Below are 21,839 nucleotides of genomic sequence, written 5' to 3'. Positions count from 1 at the left end.
AATAAAACAGAATCGCTACACGTGTATTACGCAATATTTACATCAAGTATTTAAATTCTATTATCAATTTCATTTGAATTCAACAAGCTTTTAATGAAATCTGCATTTTACGTTATACGTAATTTCCAATCTGCGAAACTACTTCTCAACATTCTAACCACGATTACCTTAACCACACCCAACATACGTCGACCCGCGTCCAGATTATTAAAAGGCTTCGATGAATTCCCGCGGTTGCGTCGATATTTTTAATCAATATCGATCACAGCCGGGTTAATTACAAGGGTGTAACGATGCAACGCGGGGAAAACGATGGGCACGCGAGCGAGTAATAAATAAAACAGCCGGATGAATGAAAGCCAGTGATTTGAGTGCCACTGAGATGCACTTGGATAAGATTCGACCGATGAACGGTCCATTTGTAAGTGGAATGTTATTAAGGCCGAAACGGTATACAGGTATTAAGCAGTGATATACAATTATTGCCACGTATCGATAATTATTGATTTGATGGAGACCAGCTACCCACGTAGCGCTCGATCCCGTGCCACCATGAAAATATGATCGTTTCAAGCTCGCCTAGACACCGTACCAGCAGCACGTTCCACGTGGGTGGATTGAATCGCTGGACGATGATATTGCGATCGGCGTAGGCAGCAGGGCGCAATTATAGACGTAGATGTGCAAACAATGTATACAGAGGATACATCATCGAACAACGCGGCGACTTCCTCTTCATTAAGAAGCTGTTTCTTCTTCTTTTCTTCCCTCCCGCTCTCTTTTTAAGCTCTCCTGTCGATTTACAACTCGATGGAAAGGATGGAAAGGATTCATGGAAAATGATTTGTGAGAAGAATAGTGAAACGCGTGAGTCTTCACAGAGAGCTTTTATCATATATATATTACTGGAAGCAGTTTGTGTCTCGTATGATAGCTCGTATGCTAGCTTTGTTTGAGTCGAATGGTAGAACGAGCTTGATATTGAATATCATTTGTATTTTTATATCTTATGCATATTTGTATCTTTAGTATCTCTTTGCAATTATTCCTTTCTTTTTTGCACGCAGTATAGTATCGTTTTTCATATTATTTCATTGCTGATCTATATTAACGAAGATATATTTTCATGAAGCTAATCCTCCGTCAGCAACCTTATTTTTACTGACGTCGCGTTGTCTGCATACTGTATCGTTTAAGTTCATGCAGGTTTTTTTTAGGTTTCTGTGCTTCAAAAAATCCACCAAAATTCTTGAATACTCTTTCAAGCTTCCAGAATATCATCCGACAGTTTTTATTGTTACATGTTATCTTGATTCTTTGAAGCGAAGCAAAATTGAAATAAAAACATGGGAAAAATGAAACATTACATAAAATTACTGTTCGGAAACGATGCAGTATGCAGGTGGAGGGTTAGTAAAGCACATATCATTATCTCTGTGAATGAAAAGTTATTCGTGGAACTTTGACAAGGAATGTGTCGCTAGCATGTTACATAAGGGGAATTTACGACTCGAGTAATATCTACCTGCAGCAAAATATTCATTTATGCAGAAAGTTAAAAACACAATGTTTTTCATGGGATTTACTAGAGACACTTTCTCGAATGTCGCGATTGAAGTCTTTGGGAGAAACAAAGTCTTATGATGTTGAAATCGTGCTTACAACACGATGTAGTGACCTTTTCACTCGATAAGACATGAACGTTTAACGCGTAAAATTGAAACAGGTAAAAATTAAATTGAGAATGTCATTGCGAGCGACACACTTTCTCATCTTGTTTCTAAGCAGCTGTCATATGTGAAATGTCAAAATAAAGAATGGCAGTGGAAATACAATATGGAAATGGAAAGTATGTAAGGCATAAAAGAAATTAATTTTCATGAAGAATTATTTTTTCTGTTGTTATTTATTTCAACTGAAGCATCACACCAGAAACCTAAATAACGAACACTTCGTTCTTTCCATTTCTTAAAACTAATTTTCATAACGTTCATTTCTGTAATTCATAAATTTAACTTTCACAAGATTGAAATTGAAATTAAATTAACTTTCAGATTTATTTGAAACCTACTATGTAAAAGTCATAATACTCCAACATCCATCTATGCAAGTGCTTACAAACATCCTAAGTCTCCCCTGATAAACATAAAAATTCGGTTGTAGCGTCATTATTTACAAAAGATAAGATTCCAATTTTTTTCCTCAAACCAATTCTGACTTGAACTTTGTACCCTGTCGATTCTCTACAGTTTCTGCTTCAAGCTTTCGAGAAACGTGGTCGGGTCACTCTATAACATCTACAAATTGCGCAGATCAACCGACATAAGCCAGTTTAAATATTCTGTGTGGAAACCACTTAAATCTTTTGCGGTGCGGGTAACCAATCTCTACCATACGAATATAATTTGCATATCATATTATCGATCGGAGTAAATCATTGCAGGTCGGCAGGCCAGTAGACCTGCCGGAAGAGAAGCTGATATTCCTCGATAACATTGATTCTTGATTATTCTCTCTTTAATTACGTCATTCATCTCAGCTACGAAAACAGCTAATTAAGAGCAAAAACTTTCGTACGACGATCAATAGATATAGCTCGGGCAGAAATCCATCTTTGACGAGAAGTTCTTGAAGAAAGGAAGGAAATTTATTATATACATATACATATTTATTTATATACATATTTATTAACTATGCTTACTACCTTAGGCACCAAATTATTTTGGCGAAACATTAATTTCTCCTTGTTTTTCTACTGCTGTGCATTGGTGACAATCATTGCGGTTATCGAGTATTGAGCTACATACAATTTTTGCTGGATATAATCTATCCGCAACCGAAAATTTCCACAGGTAAACAAAGTATTTACCTGCTATTAAAGCATATCATAGATGCAAAGGACTCTATTTATTTACTATAGCATATATGATGACAAATATTATGTTCAAAAGCGGATTGCTACGGATCGCTGTTAGCTTCAACTTCTCAGTATTTATGACATATTTGAGTTGACCAGTAGACGAACTATAGAAAGAGTAATCGCAATCAATACAGGTTGTATTTTAACCTGAATCTTTAGTATCGTATTTAGTATCGTATAATTCCATCCATTTAACGTAATCCAGAAACTTTAAACTACAGTCTATAATTAATGATTGTGTGACGATTCAATGTAGTGTAAGTATTTCAAAGAATCTTATTGATAACAAGCTACATACAAGGTGAGGGCAAATAACATGTACAAACTGTGCTGGAGGCGATTTCTTATGAAAAAATAAAAACAAAATATGGAATAAAATTTTTCCATTTAAGTTTAGTTATCGATTTTCGAGAAAATCGAGTTTGAAGATTTATTAAATATGCTTGAACATGGTTAAGGCTTTTTCGGAATTTTTTCAGGAACAAAACGTCTGTGGAAAAGGTTTCATTCTACATTTTCGACTTGTTTTCATACATAGAATGACCTACTGTCGATTATTTAGTCCTATCTAGTCCGCAGTTAGCCATGTTCAAGTATACGTGATAAATTTTTAAACTCGATATTTTCGTTAACTAAGTCTTAAATAAGAAAAAAATTTTTCCCTATATTGTTCTTATTTTTTCATATGAAATCACCTCGTGCCCGCTTATACGTGTTGTAATGGCTGCACCCTGTACATAGACATAGATCTATCATTACGTTACCTAAAACATTTTTAAAATACCATTTTCCGCAATCTGCAGAAATCAACTCCCGAACGATTTTTACTCAAACAAAAATACACGCGGCTTTCGATACATCTCCGACCCATTTCCTCTAAATTCTATTTCAATTTTCTAACGCACGTTCCGTATCTTTCTTACGTGTACCACCATGTAACTCTTACCTAAGGCCTCGTGATATCGTTCAGCACGTGGCCATTCTATTTTAAAACAACCGCGTAAACGACTCTCGGCAGTCTGATCCGAACATCGTTCTCGTGAATCACTTTATTTGCCGTGGTACGTTCAAGAGCGCCATTATCATTCGGAGATTTACTCATTCTTTGTGCCATATCGGCACGCCCTTGAGCACTCTTGTGAATTTCGCCTCTCGTTGAGGAAAACCGGAAAACGGACGTATTATACAGAGTTCGGCCGAATAACATGTAAAAACGGACATGACGTGATTGCCTATATAAAATTTAATAAATAATTAAATTTGTATATATATACATATTTCATTGTTATTAAATTAAATATGCTTATTTATTTATATTTTATTATTTCTCATATACAGGGTGGTTGGTAACTGATAGTACAAGCGGAAAGGGGGTGATTCTAAGCGAAAAAAGAAGTCGAAAATATAGAATAAAAATTTTTCGTTTGAGACTTTGTTTTTGAAAAAATCGACTTTGAATTTTCGCTCGGTACGCGTGCACTTTATCACGTCTCGTTATAACGGATTTCACTGAAGATTTTTAAAAAAATTAAAAAAAAATAAAAAAAAAAATTTTTATTCTATATTTTCGACTTCTTTTTTCGTGTAGAATCACCCCCTTTCCGCTTGTACCACCAGTTACCAACCACCCTGTATATATGTAAATTCTATAAAATTCAAACTACCCACCAACCGACTTTTGCCTTGTTTCGGCGGCAGTCATTTTGTTGCATAGATCAGATCACGAGAGAACAACTGTAATTTAGAATTTAGAAAATAGATTCTCGATTTTTCAAGTAAAATTTGTAGTAGATTTGTTATTAACTGTTAGTGTATTTATTTTAATTTATTCCCAAAATAAACTCGATTTTCCAGAACCGATCGTCTGATTTACCCCCAGGATTTGTGTTATTACATATAGTATATATATAGAAGAAATAATAAAATTTGTTTAGACATATTCTTACTCTTTTCAAATTTTTTCCAATTTTTCACGAGACGTTTTGTTTCCGAGAAAAATAAATTTGGAAGTTTATCATACGCATGTACATACGAAGGCTTGGACGGAAAAACTGTACATTTCCGACATATTTTCTCACATGCACATGTCCTACTGTCGATTATTTAGTCTTGTTGAGTGCGCAACTAGTCATGTCCAAGTATACTTGCTAAAATTTCGAATTCAATTTTCTCGAAAATTAAACCGAGAATAAACAATTGTATTCTATATATTTTTCTTATTTTTCCACAAGAACGCCGTGTTCGTTTTTGCATGTTAGTCGGCTAATGACATACAGGTAGTCCAGGATATCATTGTAAAATTTTTCAACCATAAAACCAATAAATCAATCAAGAAATTTTTGACCATGCCAATAAGAGAGAGAATAAGCGATATTTATTGGCCACCTCAACTTACTTCTTCTACGTTGGTATGTCCAAACAGTAAAAGGAAACACAAATATCTTGGTTGCAGACAAGTATAAATTATATTACTCCTTCAATAACACTGCTTTGACTATGTACACATTCTTATTTCCCTAGAGTTTTAAAAATAGAATAAGGAGGGACTGCGATTATTAAGGACAGCTGTTAGCTCGACGTTCTTTTCAGTTTAACAATTCTACCAAGAATTATGAATAAAGAATCAGTTACTTATAATATTTTATTACTTTATATCGTATATAGATCGCACAAAGGTGTTGCTCATAAAACTTTATTTTTCGTCTAGAATTATTAGACACCGTTCACTTTCTTTGTTTCTGCGAAATCTGCAATAAATGATGTTATCACATAAATTTTTCCTCCATTTTCAGAGATAACTCATCAACATTCTGAACCTCTAATGTTATTCTAATAATGTTATATACATATACATGTACATATATAAACATATTTCCTTTGGAATAGCATTAGAGGTTCAGAATGTTGATGCGTAATCTCTTATGATGATACACAGGAACATATATATGTGTATTTATACACATATATAAATGAATAAATAAATAAGTGTATCTGTCGATTACTTGTGAATCGTTTTTCTTTTATAGGAACGTCGTACAACGAAGCAAAAACGATCGTGCAAAATCTGAAATGAGAATATCACCGAACTTTACTTAACCTTTTATTACTCTGGTTGCACATGCATATAATCATTCATTGTCGAAGTTTTATGAAGGTTCTGGAAAAACCACTAGGGGTGTGTACCGAAAATATCATGTAAAGCTTAGAGAATGGAAAATTTCAATAATAACATAAAGAAGAGACGTAAACATAATTAAAAGTAAAATGAGATTTTAATTGCTTGGAAAATTCTATTTCTGTCGTAGAATATTTCCGGCTACTGTCAAGTGACCACATACTTTTATTTAAGATATAAAATGCACTACTGTTCTGTTATTGTACTTATCATTACTCATAGTAGGTACTGTATAGTATCTACATTTATAATACTTATCCCAACGTTTTCAAATAAAATAGAACATAATAGCGCACATTTTAATAGTTTTACTATTTTTTCAAAAGCGATCTCATTAGAACGATTATCTATTAATTCGAAGTGATCAATATTTTGTACAATCCTCCTTTGCTCTCTCAACAATAAACGGTAGGGAAATAGGATCAGTCCTCGTTAATCGGCAATTGATCAAAGAACAATTAACCAAAGGATCGAATATAGCTCGCTGACACGTGCCCCTGCGAACGTCAAAAGTACCAAAACAGATTTCCAATCGGCCGCGTGTAGCTCGTGTATTTGCATCGAAATGGTCTATCGCGGGCAGCGTGCAAAATAAAATTCGCGGACTCGTGTAGCATTAAATCATTTCGCTGGATGCTCTGCCGTGGATTTATAATGGATCTGATAGCGGCGGTCGCCACACGCTCGTCTGCTCTCGTTGCTACCGGGGACAGTGGCGAACGAATAAACGACTCGCAGCCTTCCAGTCTGTCGAGGGAAAAGAGAAAAGAGTGGAAATCTCGACATTCCCCGGCTACTTGATATACGCGTTTAGCCCCGAGCTGGGGTCGCATTACGTGGTTCGCCTGCGACGATCAGGTACGTTCTAAGTACCTGAACGCGTGTTTTGTCTCTTCAACATTAATGTAGACTTAGATTAACTACTGACTTATCGTCGACGGCGAAAATTAATGTTAAAAATTAAAATTATATCAATTATATATCTAAATTATATGTAATTATTATCGCATGTAATAAAATTCTGTACGTTCCATAAGCAGACGTATTTTATTATGGTCTTTTAACAATACTTGAAAAATTTCTGAAATATTTATTAATAGATCGTGGATATTTGGATCTTGTTACATTCATTTAACAGTATATTTAACATATTTATGCGTTGTTATGTGAATTTTGTAAATGTTTGCATCTTTAAATTTATATAAACTTATCCATATAAATTTATATAAACATCTGTTTATCAATATATTTATTAAATAAAGTTTGTAATTTCTTTTAATAAAAAAATTCAGCAGGAAAATTTTTTTCCTATATTTACGTAAAAATAGAGAGAAGTATTTGACCGATAAAAAAATATTTTTCTCCTATAGTTTACCTGTATTATCCAGTACAAAAACCTCTGTTTGAAGAAACACTGTACAGTTTGCGTATGAATCATCGATGACCTCATCAAACAAATGACCCTTTCTTGAAGTAAACATTTCGAAATGAAGGAGGAGTTTAAAATTGTAGTAGTCTGAGCTTTCTGAAGAATCTAACGTTTTCTGTACCTTATACGTATATACTGTGCATCAAAAGACAACAAATGTTTTTTTCTGAAACATTTAATCAGCAGTCAATAGAGTTTTTCAAAGAGCGATATACAAGTGGCACGAAACGAGGAAGACAATAAGTTTATAAACGAGTGTACGGAAATACATCGCTAAAAATGTAAGAAACGCCCCTTGTTTATCTAACAAAACAGAGAAAGAAGGTTGTCTTCCAAACAACATTCTCCACGTGTCATAAATATTATCTTGTATTCCCTCAGTTTCAAACATATCTTTGAACGTCCGATCAAAAAGATCGCGCTCCATCTAGCGTTCGCTAGTTTAAGAAAACATACACATCACAAATACAGGGCTAGAAGGAAGAAAAACCAAGAGATTCGATCCGGTTGAAAAGTTATTCGTTCGTCTCAACAGCACCCGTGGCGCTAAAAAAAAAAAGTTAAAAGTCGGCCACTAAAAACCAGATTCCATGCCACCGTGTATACGCTATGCGTACCACCCTCTCGCGAGAGCTCGAGCTCTGGCGCTCGCCGCCTCCGCGTAGGTGGAATTATTTTCTAGTAACGCGTACCACGTTACCACCCTGTAAATTAACCATCGACTGGATCGTGTAGGCGTCGTCAATCGCATTATTATAGCACGCGGTAGTAAATTTAGCGAAATCACGCGGTCTAACGTTACAGATTCGACTACGTTACCATCGTTTTTAACTTTCAATCAACGAATCACTGTTCTTCGATTACTACCACTACTACCAAATATCTATGGACTTATATCTTTACAAACATTTAGATAATCTTTTAACGAATAAATTGCTTTCAGAGAAGAATCGTAAACAGAATGTTTCAACTCCCGGAATCTTTTTATTTGAACAGATGACTCACAAATCTGGAATAATAAAATTAACTGATGACTGGAGAAAGAAAAGAGAGAAGAGAGAAACAAAGCTTTCTAAAATAAACAAAACGAGCATAGATAAGTCAGAATATGAATTGCGCCGCGAGGCTTCGCTCCGATTATCGAGCGTTCCGAAACAATGCACTCGGGATATCTTGTGGCAAATTACCACAGCATCCAGCTCGATCTAAACGACGATGGGTAGAGTGGAAGTGCACAGGGCATAAATCGCAGCTTATACATAGGTCAGAGTATAAATCGTGCGGTTCAGGCGCGAAAGCACCGGCCGGAGATATGGAGGGGCTGTACCGCGTTCTATGGGAGTATTTCGAAATTCTCCCAACTCGCTGAAACAATGTAATAAGAATGCTGTCAAAGTATAGAGGAAACGCGGACATGAAATCTAGTGGACAATGGAACGATCGATAAGTGTTCTAGATTAAGCAAATCATAGACGTACGTAAGTACATATTTACATTTTTATTTTTGTTGCTTTGTGTAATCAGTTGGTAAGGTTCATAGGATAAAGGATGCAAGTATGATTTATATTTGGAAATTTGATATAATCATAATTTTAGAAGTTTGAGTTATGAAAATTTCAGCAATTTTGAAACTATAATTTATTATACATAAATTAAATCAATAATATAACCGACTATGGAAAGTACATATCAAAATTCTACAAATTCTCCAGGCTATCATTCGTAATTACGTAACTCGTATTTCATATATCGTGACTGAACGATACAATTGAGCGAATTGTACTTGTCCAACCACCTTTTTTTTTTTTTTTTTTATTTAGAGGCTGAATTTCACTTATGAGGCGGTATTGACGCTGGTGTATCAGTTTCCGATGTTCTACGCGAAAAACTTGCGTTCTACCTGGTATCGACGATTTGACCTCTCGACTCGGCGCGTAAGTTGGCGCACTGGAGGCGAGAATTTATAAACCTGCAACTCGAGTCGAGCTCCTACCGTACTTTGCGGCGAACAACACACGTGCACTTTGTGTTCGGAAAACACGAACCCTTTCATTACGATGATTCAAATCAAATCAAAACGAATTGGGTTGAATGAAATCGCGATCGTATCTGTCAGACTCTGTTTTTTTTTTTTTTTTTTATAAACGCAGTGTGTATGATTTACCATTTGGACATTTGATATATTTCTCAATCTGGTAAATGTTATAATTATAGGTTCGTGAATTAACATCACGAGTGTACCTGCAGCGAGTGTCACTATAAACAGTTGTTTCACAAACGATGAGACAAGCCGTGAAAAAATTTATTGAAATAGACAGCTAAGCCACGATCGTGTCATGCGGGTATTGCGAATCCATTCTGCATCGATTTCATAGTTCGACGATAGTCGTATTATGTTGAATCTGAGTATGTTTATTAAATAGAGTATGAAGGAATAGGAATAGTTCATTTTTTTAATTAATCTGGAACTGACAATGTTTGATATATGCCAGTGGCTACAAAAGCATGTGTGAATATCATTGTATTTATGATAAGATTTATATAGTAATTAATTAAGTCCAAGTAAGTATGTTGAATATCGAATCGTTTAATAGCATGTTAAATACTTGAAAATACATAAAAAGAAAGATAATACATTATTGTTTATTAAATCCTAAACTCCTGTTTAACAAATAACTTAATAAAACTAATATATAATAAATAGAATATGCATATAGCATACATATTTTGAATATTTATTAAAAAATAGATTTCTTTGAAAAATATACATAAAATAAAAGTATTAACAATAGAAGTGGCTTTGAATTACTGAAAAATGGGAGTCTAAAACTCCTAGAAGCTGCACGTAGTCCATTGAATACATGTTATAAAATACTATAAAATATTCTGCACGTGTTCCCGAATCTACAGTCTCTTCCTTTCAACCATTAAATTTTTACATTTTATAAGTCCGAGTCTAACATTTACACCAAACGAGAACACTGAGCACAATGCGTACTGCATTCCATTCATTATTTATATTCTCATGATTTCCTGAAACATCTCATTTCCTTTTTCCTACCACTGACTTACAAAATGAATTCACAGTCGTTGACTGTCGCTATGAAATACAATCGTACCTTTTAAGATGTCACCGTAAGTGGTTATTCCTGAGGTGAAACACGGTAGAGTAAGGTCGTGTTGCAATTTACAAGGAAGAAATGCGGAGGCTGCATAAAATCTGTATTATCAGTGAGTCATGTCTCTATCTTTTAGATTCGTTATGGTTTAAACAACACGCTGCGTGCCTTTGCATCTATTTTCTATTTCCTATTTATTCGCTACAGTAAATACTACGTGTGAACAAGATTCGTTTTCTTCGTCAGGAAAAGTCAGTTATCTTATAGGTCTTAAGAAATAATATAGCTGAGATCTTTTTAAACAATTGCATACTGAGATTTCTTTTCGTGCTTCTTAAATCTAACATTAAAAGGAAAAATAATGTTTGTGGAAGTAATAGAATATTTTCCATATATATACGAATTATAAAATACACAATTCTATAAATATATTACCATTCCTTGATAGTATTTCTTTATTAATTATAATTTCCATTTTGTAGTTTTAAATACCAGCGTTTTAGCAGTATCATATTTCTATTAAAAATATATACTCCATACTTAATTTAGAGATCACTGCATTAAGGAAGAAATTTAAGAAAAATCGTGACTTTAATGGAGAATGTATAGTTGATGTTTATTCTGATAATAAAGCATATTGCTCTCCACGGTACCTTGACATTGTTCTGTATCAAATTACTTCCACCATGTAATGATTAAAAATATTAATTCATTGACTATTAATAGGCTCACTTATTAGTAACTCTATTACTTCTGGCTTATTAGTCTGTGATATATGTACCACCTAATACTACTTAGCAATTTGATAATTATATATTCATATTACTAGTCTATCCCCTCATTAGTTAGATCTACATTGTCCAATAAATTCATAAATATTTCATAATTTTCCATATTTTCATCTGTATCATAGCAACATATATAGTCTTTTAATTTATCTTTCATTTCATCAAGGTTCTTTAGAGGTTTGATCCAAAAATCGATAAAGTTATTAAATCTAATAATTGCTTCGTAGAATGTTGGCATATCGTTGCCAGTTATGCTTTCACCTCTCCCTGCTATGAAACCAGCACAATACGCTATACCCTCATTTGATAACACAAATTGTCTAATAAACTTTGTCCTTTCTGCCTCTTCATCAAAAGCCCATTTAATAAATTTCTCTGCTATATCTACATAATTCCACATTATATTGCATTTACATTTTTTAAACATTTTCCTATTTACTAGTACTTGCTTTAACTTTTGTATTTCCTCTTTTGATAATAAACACCAATCTAAAAAATACTCAATTGTTTCAAAATAATTATTTTTTATAAATAACTCGCAAAGTGTTTCTTCTAATTGGTCATTTACTAACTTCTGTTTCTTAAACCATACTATCTCTTCTTCTGAGTGTAAAAACCAGTTTAAAAACTTATGAGATTTCTTTCGTGCTATTTCTATATGTTCTTTTTCTACTGCCCATAGTTTATAAATATAATCATATGAAGATTTATTGTCTTTAAAACTATCCTTACAAACTTGTATTGCTTTTTTTGTAGAAAATTTCCAATCTAGCAACTTATCTGCTAATTCGTATTCATCGTCTTTTATAAAATTTAGACAAAGCCTTACATGATTTATCTTACTCTTAAGCTCTTCCTTCTCTTCTATGGAATCAGATTGCCAATCTAATAATTTATCTACCAAATCATATTGGTCTTTATTTATGAAATCATCCCATATATCAATGGCTTGTTTAAAAAGCTTCTTGTCTTTTTCAAAAACTAATACTTCCTCTGTGAATTGATTTAATAATTTATATTGTCCTAGCCTTATTAACTTTGCTATCCTTATACATATTATATATCCAGATTCTAATAATTTTTTTCTCCATTGTGTCATCTCCGGAGCATTAATTATTAACTTTATGCCTGGTAAGTACCAAATCTGTAATAAATCCTGTATGAGATCTAAATGTGGATCTGTGTCAGCTATCTTTGATTTTAAGCATGCAGGGATTTTATGCCATACTTCATGTAGTATCATCCCATACTTACTATTTTCTATTACATAACCTAAATTATAATCTCTTTTCATGCAAGATGTAATCACATGTAACAAATTTAAACCAGTATAGCCATTATTTTGCGCTTTCAAAGCTGCCTCTAATTCGTCTAATATTTGTCCAAGAAAATCTTGCCATGGCCACATGGATGATATCATTGTTAAAATGCTACATACATATATATCATCCTCAAATGAATCATATACAATACAAGCTATAGTCTTTCTCTTATGGCCTGTTCTCACTTGATTTATAAGAAATATACATATTTCTACACACTTTTCTTGTCTATGACAAGATTCCCCAATGGTCGTATAATCAGAAATATGGCTAGTAACAGATATTTGTATACCACTAACTACATTTCTGTTTCTTTCTTCCTCATTTAACTTATCCCAAAAATATTCTACAGCCTTGCTATATCCTCCATAGATTGACAATCTAAACATATTCTCTTCTACTGAATGATATTTATTATATAAATGATTATACATATATGTCCTTCCTGAATGTACTGCTGTTTCAAGATATCTAGTAAATAGCGATAAATTTCCATCCCTACAACATTGCCAATATGCTAATATAAGATACTTATATTCCGTATATATATTTTCATAACATTTATTTTGCACCTCTCTTGGTATTTGTTCCCATAAATCATTGATATTTTCTTCTAAAGCATACTCACATGCCATATCATAAACTGTAGTAATATTTAATCTTGGGTTATCTATCCAAAATGATTTCAATATCTTTACCTCATCTACTGATCCATAATGAGTCCAATATATTTTCTCAATATAATTAATTGCTGATTCTTTTTTACCATATTCAATATTCTTACGAATATACTCATACCAGTTAAATATCTTCTCACCTATAGATTTTATTATGTGAGTTAATTCGATCTTCAATATTGAATGTAATATATATGAGTCTATCTGTTTTAATATTAATTTTGTTATATCATGCCACTTCTTCTCATTACTCTGATTCTCACGCTCTTTATACTCAAATATTACAAATTCTTGTATTTTATTTCTGATATGTGATTGTTCCCATAGCCATGTTGCCATACTAATCATCGCCATACGTTGCAAATTTAATTCAAACTTAAAATACTGTAGTATAGGAAGTTCCATTTGTTGTATTATTAATTACCGACGTTATGCAGTGATTAAGAAATAACCAAATTACCTCTCATATATTTTAAATTTTGATAAGTGATCTAATTACGTCTTACTAAAAGCTTGTATTTTATAGCAAAGTTATTAACGTAGGTTTCAATTTTAAGTTTTGCTAGCTTATAATAATCTATCAATACAGAAAAAACATGGCTACACATAACCTTAGTTGTGGCTTCCGTTCAGTTAGAATTTTGTTTATTTAATGTGTGATATTCTTCAACATGCCTTCTTAGAGTTGATAAATGGATCTTCTAATTTCAAATCGTTAATAATCAAGTATAGTATACCAGAGTGTGGAGATCCAGAATGCATTATTAAAGAAGCCAGTGAAACACTAATAATAAGTGTCCCTCATTGTGATTATCAAAAACATCGCCTCATCTCTGATGGTAGGGGAAACATGCGAATATATGACAAGAGGGGAAATATCGAATCGTGCGGAGAAATGTACCGCGAACGGCACGGGGCCCTTCCGCGGTAAACATACATTGCCGGCTATAAGTAAATACTAGCGCACTTATTAATATTTATATTTATATTAATATTTAATATAAATATTAGCTTTTCATTGCTTTACTTTCTAGTTATTTTATCATAAATGTATTATCCCATTTATATCAAATATGCGTTGTAACGAAAAACAGCAAATAAAGTAAAATTTGTTAGAATTATCTAATAAATATGACAAGTGGATATACTAATATTTATGTTCGATAATGTAGCTAAATTCTTTTTTCCACATAATGTAACAATTGCTGGCAGAAAACGCAATTTAAAAAAAAGGCACACAATTTCGTTTTGCTGATCCAAAGTAAGTTGTTTCCAATTTCAGCAGAGACTTCTTTTATAGTAGGTACTTACAAATTACATATATGTACAGAATAGAAATTCAGAGGAAACATTTCTAAAAACAAAAACAATTTTTTAATCATATTTCATGTTGTCAATTGATATTTTATTGGTGAATTTAAATAACTTTCATTTATCTATTACATAGGCATTTAAATGATTTTTCTCATCGAAAAGAAAGTATTACACTTGCTTTAAATGAAAAACGATTATATAAAGTATAGATAATACTACTATTAACATCTTTTCCAAACATCTACAAATTATTAATTTCATATTTTATGTAACAACTGCGAGGTAGTTTACTGTTTTAATACGATTACTCTGCTCGCCAGTTGTAGAATAAATGACGCGTGGCAAGAGCTACAGCGCCAATTATCCTACGTTCATAGCATAGATTTTCTTGATCAAACCACAGGATACTTTTCACGAGTACATATATACTTTTACTATTTCAGTTAAACGGAGTATCAATTTTCTCTGATGTCGAACGCTTGCATGATAATCATTGTAACCTTTTAATTCGTGAAAAGTTTCGATCTTCGTCTTAGCTTCTATGAAACTTATTTGTCATTCTCAATTAATCCCGTTGTATCTCCGATAAAAAAGAACTTTTTCCCAATCGAAACATCTACTCTTAAGCAACGTTGCACATCCAATGTTACCAATGAGAAAAGTAATCGCGGTTATTGTTCGCTGATCACGAAGGCCTGATTAAGTACGATGCATTTGTTAAATCTCGTCATTCATTACGATCAACAGCGCTGCAAGTTGGCAAGTCGATAACAAATTGAATTAGCTCTTGAATCGATATCCTCTGCCAGCAGTGGATGTGCCACGATCTGTTACTCGGATTGCTCGCTTTATCGTGTTAACTGCTGAAGCTGCTATGGTTAATGAGAGATAGCTCTGATAGGCTAATAGTCAACCGGCTCTCTGCTGTTCGAGTTAATAATTCAAGCTGAGCTGTGTCAATTGGTTTTGCTCGTAAACTACGGATCGGCAACTTGTTTAGAGGACCCTGAAGGGGTCAAAGATACCGATCTAACGTTCGTCCACCGACGAAGAAATGTAAACGAATGATTTTTAGATAGTCTGTGAGATTGGGAATGAAGAAATATGAAGTGAGGTGAGTTGTGAAAGCAGAAGAAAGGAGAGGTGATTAAGTATACATCATACGTTAATGAAGTTTCTATGTGCAACTAGGTAGAGATTTAATTGCTAGTGCAGAGCGAAATGTTTGAAACTGTTTTTGGAATTTTATAGTAGCATTAGAGGTCAAAGCCTCGTTCGTATTAGACAAATTGCTTGAACTTTAGCCATGTGAGTTCGAGTAATTTCAAGAGGAAATAAGAAGAAAGTAGTTGCGTATGTATATAAAATGTTAATTATAATTATAAACACAGTTGAAACGTCATACATACGAAATGTGACTAAATATAAAATTATCATGTATCACAGTTTCTTAAGAAATTCAGAAATACAATGACGAAACTTCTATTTTTAACGTTCTAACGAAAGTATCAAAAATCGAAATCCTAAGATTAAGAGTACTAAAATAACAAATAACGATCAAGATAATTACGTTCGTTATTGTACCCTTGGCTCATTTTTAAGCAATCAGTTCGAAAGGCATTAAAAAATAGAACACGACTAGTCCGGGAACAATTTGCTCAAGAACCAACCACTACAGTCCTTTAACTATCGCGCAACAAATCGCAGATCGGCTCGAACAGTTTTCTCCGGGGATTAATACGCGACAAACGAAGCAATCGTTGCCGTTGCGTGTACCGATGAATGGAATGCCATGTGTTCGAGATAAAACGAAGCGGATGTCCCTCTCAAGTAAGCTCGGAGCGTGTGTAGTGCTCGTAGCCGCGCGTACACGCGGCAGGAGCAAAACGAGGCAACGGCAGCATCGCCTTTTACTCGAGATCAACGTCCAGTTTATGGAAATTGCCGGGATGTACAGAAATTGATTGGCTACAAGATCGCGGTATGCGGGGGACCACCCGCAGGTGCTAGAATGGCTTTTAGTCGTGCTTACACGCATGAAATCAGCATACGTACGCCTATCTCTGGAGGAGACTAGGAGCTACTTGGAGAAACGTGGCCGATCAATGGACGCAACCAGGGAGATATCCAAGGGGAACTAGGGGCAACTATCGGAATCCTTTGATCTTTCGAGCAGCTGCACACACCGAGGGTGTATTCTTCGGGTTGCGAGGTGCTTTTGCAAGTTTGCGCGAGACGCAGGGGATCGAAGATGCCATGTTCGAGGACTGAGTCATGCGATGGTTTTGCCAAGGATGAGCACAGATGGAAAAGAATAATTCTGTTGATTTTCAGAGATGCTATGGTATCGTTAGAATTGAATATATTTGTTGTATCGGAGTTGCTGGTTGCACTTAGTATTGTAATTTTCCTATAGTTATACGATGGTTCTGTTGGAGATCGATAGAAGGGGCTAAGATGATCCTGTCGATTTTCAGAGACGCTATGGTATTGTTGGAATTGAGTATATTAATGTAATTATAATATGGTAATGTAACTTTTCTATAGGTCCATCTTTATTGCTGCAAAAGGCACGTAGGTTTTGCTTATCAACGTTTGTAAAAAACTTTGAGTTCTTTGAGTAACATAATTTCTGCTGTCAATAATCATTGTTCTGGATAACTGGAATTTCCTAAGCTACGATTACTGTTTGAAAGATTGAAAAAATAAGGAAACTATGCACCACTGATGAAATTGTTCCATATAATACGAAATACGTTGATAGTTAATACGACAGTGAACGTTAATGAAGAAATCTTTCTCATTTCAATCCTGAAAATGATTTTGCGGATATATCTCATGGAAGATAATTTTCATACATCCAAAGAGAAACATAAAGTGAAACAAAATCATACATAGCTTAGATACATGTATACGGTAATAGAATTAGAAACGATCCATAACAGAGCGATATAACGATTTAGATAAACCGTGAATGGTGTTTTAATCCATCCTTAACTAATTGCCAACGAACAGCGTCTAACGGAACAATATTTTTGCCAACAAATTAAGCTAGAGATGTTACGAGATCTCTCTACTCGGTATCATTCGATGTTTCCGCTTAATCAAAAGGCTAATGGGCGTGTATAATTATCGTGGAATGTTATCGACGCACTATTTCTTTCTCTTTGTCGAAGCTTTTTTCCACCATTTAATTATTATGGCCTACGAGCCGCGAAGTGGAAACCAGTAGGGGTGTGTAGACGAGTATATTGGATAATTGCGAAAGTAATAGGTCTTATATTTTACAGAAACAAGATAAACCGATTGCTTTTAAAGCGTTTCTTCATTTGTATAATATCATCATGATAATCGTATTTCGTTGTAAATTATTAAAGTTTTAAAAAGTTTTGTATGATACACGTGATATATTCATGAAAATTTTCAACAACGAGCGTTCATATACTTTGGTAAGTCACTGTGTATTAAGTGTTCTGATAAGAAGTTACTAAATATCCAATTTTCGATTCAGATTATCTTACGGAATGATCGTACGAATCATTTGTTCATAATTAATATACAAAATGTTCGTTTCTTACGCGTTCAATTTATATTTATTTTATGCGAATTAAAATTCGAAGAGAATAAAAAGATTTGATCGTACGTACACTTTTGTTATTTTAGCGATTCCAAAGGACTTGACAATCGGTTTGAAGTTTAAAGTGGAATGATCAACAGCACATAAAGAGGGGTAGCACGAAATTTTAATTTCAAATTCCGCTTATCTGCCTCTAATGCAAATTTAAAAAGAACTTGAGGTTAGTTTGTTTCTTACAGGTTCGTCGACATAAAAAACGTTCCACCCAATGAATTTGTACCAGTTATGATAATGCGTTTTTTGCCCGGCCGAGCGAGTAATTTTTGAATCTCAGTTGACATGTTTCGCGACTTCGTGACTCATATGTATTTACATATTTATCGAAGAAAAAATAATCAAACACGTGTAACAAAAATCTCAGATAATTAGATTCAATTAATCATCGTCTACCAATTATTTTCTAATATTAACGACATAAAAAAGAAGAATCTCTGATAAATCTCCACGTTAACTATATACATAGTGAGAACATAACTTCTCAGGGATCTAGGCAACGCGATCTCTTAATGAAATCTTCGTACCATTGGAATTTAATCAACGCCAGATACGCGGAATATTATAAACAAAAAGATCAAGTCAATTTCGCGCGTGATTTGCTTGCTGGATATGTACATATCGTTTTCGTAGGAACTCAGTGATTTCCATCAACTTCTGAAAATATCGTCGCCGTATGATTTCTCGCTGCTTTACGCGACTCCTCACAGCTATAAATAAGTCATCGAATAAATGGCGATTCGTAATTAATCCGATTGGATTGCCAGGGTTCAAGAAGCCATCTGTAAATTAATCGCTGTTTTAAGAATGAAAATCCTTCGCGTTGCATCGATATCTGCGTCTTTGTTTCTCTGTCCCGTGGCTCTAGCTTCTCGCCTAATCGTTTACGAAGATTACAGGAGTTCCGGGAGATTTCATGAATGAAATCTCACAATCGTCTGACACTAGCCGATAGATTAACGTTATTTGCCCCGACTCTCGTACCAGGAATCCTGAACACGTTGCGTGGCCAGGTGTTGAGTCGCAGCAGTTTCTACCGGGTGTTTCAAAACGCTCTGTTAATTACGTAATCGGGCTCTGTCACGCCACATAAATCCGAGCCTTTGCCGTCAGATAAATCAGACAAGTCAAAGAATCACGGGGACAAAACTCGACAAAGCGTAATCTTTGCCGGTGCATGTTCCATCGTGTGTAGTGTTTTCACGGGTGCTCGATTGCAGCGGATGAGGTTACGAGTCGCGTGGACGATACAGGAGACCACCGATCTTCCTTCGATAGAATAGAACGATATTTATCCAATATACATCTAACTCACGGAAACTAAAAATTCTCCCAAACAGTTTACGTCGTTTGAGTTACACACATTTGAATGGACGCTTTCACGAACCTAATTGACGAACCTCTTCATTATTCTAAAATACGTACGCGAACGAACAAAGTCAAAAAGTCTGACTGCGGTAAAATTTGGGACGAACAATTGCAAGGAGGCAAGTGGAAAGGGAATGTTCTTGCAACGAGACAAATTACATATTTATTGTTTGTTAACCCGATGCAACGAAAAAACAGAGCTCGCTTACAGATTACAACGGAAGTGTCTCATAGTCGTCGTTCGATTATTTTCAACATAATACTTTACAACATTTTCATTGATCCAAAGCAGGTTGCAATTATCCAGTCGAGACTTAAAAATACGATAGAAATCATAAAATATCAGCAACTGTGATTCACAGCTAAATGGATAAAAATGTAAGTAACTAGACGATCACCCGTTGCACTTACAACCCACGCGTTCTCTAGACTTTAGAGTCTAGACGATCAGGACTAGTACAGTCAGGTGGGTATATAAGGAGTTAAGGAGCAAGCAGCGAGGAAATAAGGAGCAGGAGGAGGAAGGCAGCCGGTCGAGGTATCTGATGGGCCGATTGCATCATTAGCGAGCGTACGTGCTCGCTAAGAGGACTCGCACCACGTAGAATGCCACGTCTTTGGATACAGCGGGAGTCAGCGGATAAGAAGGGAAAACGATCGAGAAACACCAATTAAATCTGATAGCGACGACTTTCCGATATTCAGTGCAAATGACGTACGAAATCGATGCGTTCTGCCTGGCACAAGGTGCTTGGGAATCGATCGAGGAAGCTTTCAATCTTCCACCACGATAATAATCGTAACTATTTTCCACTTTGTGGGACGATCGTTGGAATTGATAAGGGCGCGTATTAAAGAGCTGTGCTTGGTCGTCGAGAAGCAGAACGATAACAAGCAATAAAGTAACTTTAAGGGTAATAAAGAGAAAAAGAAAAGATCCTGACGATCTTTCTCTCCAAGTGGCGCCGTAATTACCCCCTGGCTTTTAGATAGGTGTTCGATTTTTCATATTTCTTTCGACGAATTTGGTGTAATAACAAATGCACCCTGCTACGTATGCTCGCTTATCGAACTTTTTCTTCCCTTTCGAAAGCGATGTTATATGACAATGGATTAATAATATCGAAGTTACAGCCACGTACTCGTTAACCTATATTTTTGAAAGTTAGTGGTAATACCGTCTATCGTCGTTTCGCAATCGAACAATCTACTCGCAGCGATCTATTGCGAAAAAAGCCGCGATCAAACTGTATACGAGATGCTCGTGTATCATGCCACCTCTTAACTAACCCACATAAATCAATGAACACGCGAGTGGTATGATCCATCGGTTTCGCCAAACAATGATGATACGTCGGGACATCGAAAATCTATACACCGGAGGATAGAAGCTTGTATTGGTAGACAGCATTCCGCGGTTTCGTCGAGTTTTTGCGGCGTGGATCGAGAGTGAAAGAGCGGTCCGGCTCCTAAGCACGGGTCGGTCGCGGCGCGGGGAAAGCGCGCGAACAAGAGGAGGCGGCAGCAAGAACGGCCACGAAATGTCGCCTCCGTGTCACTGTCCGCGAGGGTCCTTATACAGAAGCCGTTATCGGGCCAGAGGATCGCCGCCACTTCGTATTGTATATCGGCGGCGATTTAAAAAGGGAATGACGTTTTATCGTGCAGTACGATCGATAAGGCGTGCTCGAGAATGGTAGGAAGCCCGTCTTTTCTTCTGCGACCCCCTCGAACACCGCGTAAGAAATGACTTACTGACGGCTTTAAGCGGCGCTTCTGCTGCGAACGATCTACCAAAAGTGATCTACCGATCGTAAGACTCGATGGACGATCTAGCCTGAACGTAAGTTGCACTTTTGGATTGTTACGAAATATCTTAGCCGTTAGGGAAGCTTCTGTTGTTGTACTATACATGTTTCTTACTCGACACGAAAGTGATGGTAAAGATGAAATAATTAATCCGAATGAAATAATTAGCAATTTTGTTTGCAAAAATTTTCTAGTTGAGAAATAAGTTGCTTCCACAAAATGAAAAATGTCTAAGCATTAAACAAGACGTAAAATAATTTTGCGTAAAATAGATTGTATCTGAAAGA

General features: G+C 35.0%; 2 protein-coding genes and 1 long non-coding RNA gene across 5 annotated transcripts in view; all 3 read right to left on the bottom strand.

The window, feature by feature from the left end:
- Positions 1–21,839, bottom strand: part of wb (wing blister) — a 199,748-nt gene that overhangs the window by 81,759 nt on the left and 96,150 nt on the right. The gene's annotated exons all lie outside the window — the stretch shown is intronic.
- LOC138182512 (uncharacterized) lies at positions 1,530–4,184 on the bottom strand. The gene is made up of 3 exons (XR_011173812.1): positions 2,705–4,184; positions 2,072–2,627; positions 1,530–1,996 (listed from the first exon to the last, which is right to left on the bottom strand). It is a non-coding gene; the product is annotated as an uncharacterized LOC138182512 (long non-coding RNA).
- On the bottom strand, positions 9,874–14,254 carry LOC138182508 (uncharacterized). 2 transcript variants are annotated; one of them, XM_069118442.1, is made up of 3 exons: positions 14,028–14,254; positions 13,930–13,972; positions 9,874–13,814 (listed from the first exon to the last, which is right to left on the bottom strand). In XM_069118442.1, exon 3 carries the CDS (start codon positions 13,782–13,784, stop codon positions 11,469–11,471), a length of 2,316 nt encoding a protein of 771 aa, XP_068974543.1. In that variant the 5' UTR covers positions 13,785–13,814; positions 13,930–13,972; positions 14,028–14,254; the 3' UTR covers positions 9,874–11,468. The 2 variants fall into 2 exon arrangements, with proteins under 2 accessions (XP_068974543.1, XP_068974544.1); XM_069118443.1 differs by lacking the exons at positions 13,930–13,972; positions 14,028–14,254 and having other exon boundaries at positions 9,874–13,251; positions 13,326–13,501.

The sequence above is a fragment of the Bombus flavifrons genome, chromosome 8, assembly GCF_040668555.2.
Source record: "Bombus flavifrons isolate JBK064 chromosome 8, iyBomFlav1_principal, whole genome shotgun sequence".
Lineage (NCBI taxonomy): Eukaryota > Metazoa > Arthropoda > Insecta > Hymenoptera > Apidae > Bombus > Bombus flavifrons.
Note: the sequence above shows the minus strand (reverse complement) of the source record. Positions and strands in the feature narration are given on the sequence as shown.

What these genes read in the sequence shown, in the direction of transcription:
- LOC138182508 (XM_069118442.1), bottom strand. Translation starts at nt 13,784, where the DNA reads ATGGCGATGATTAGTATGGCAACATGGCTATGGGAACAATCACATATC.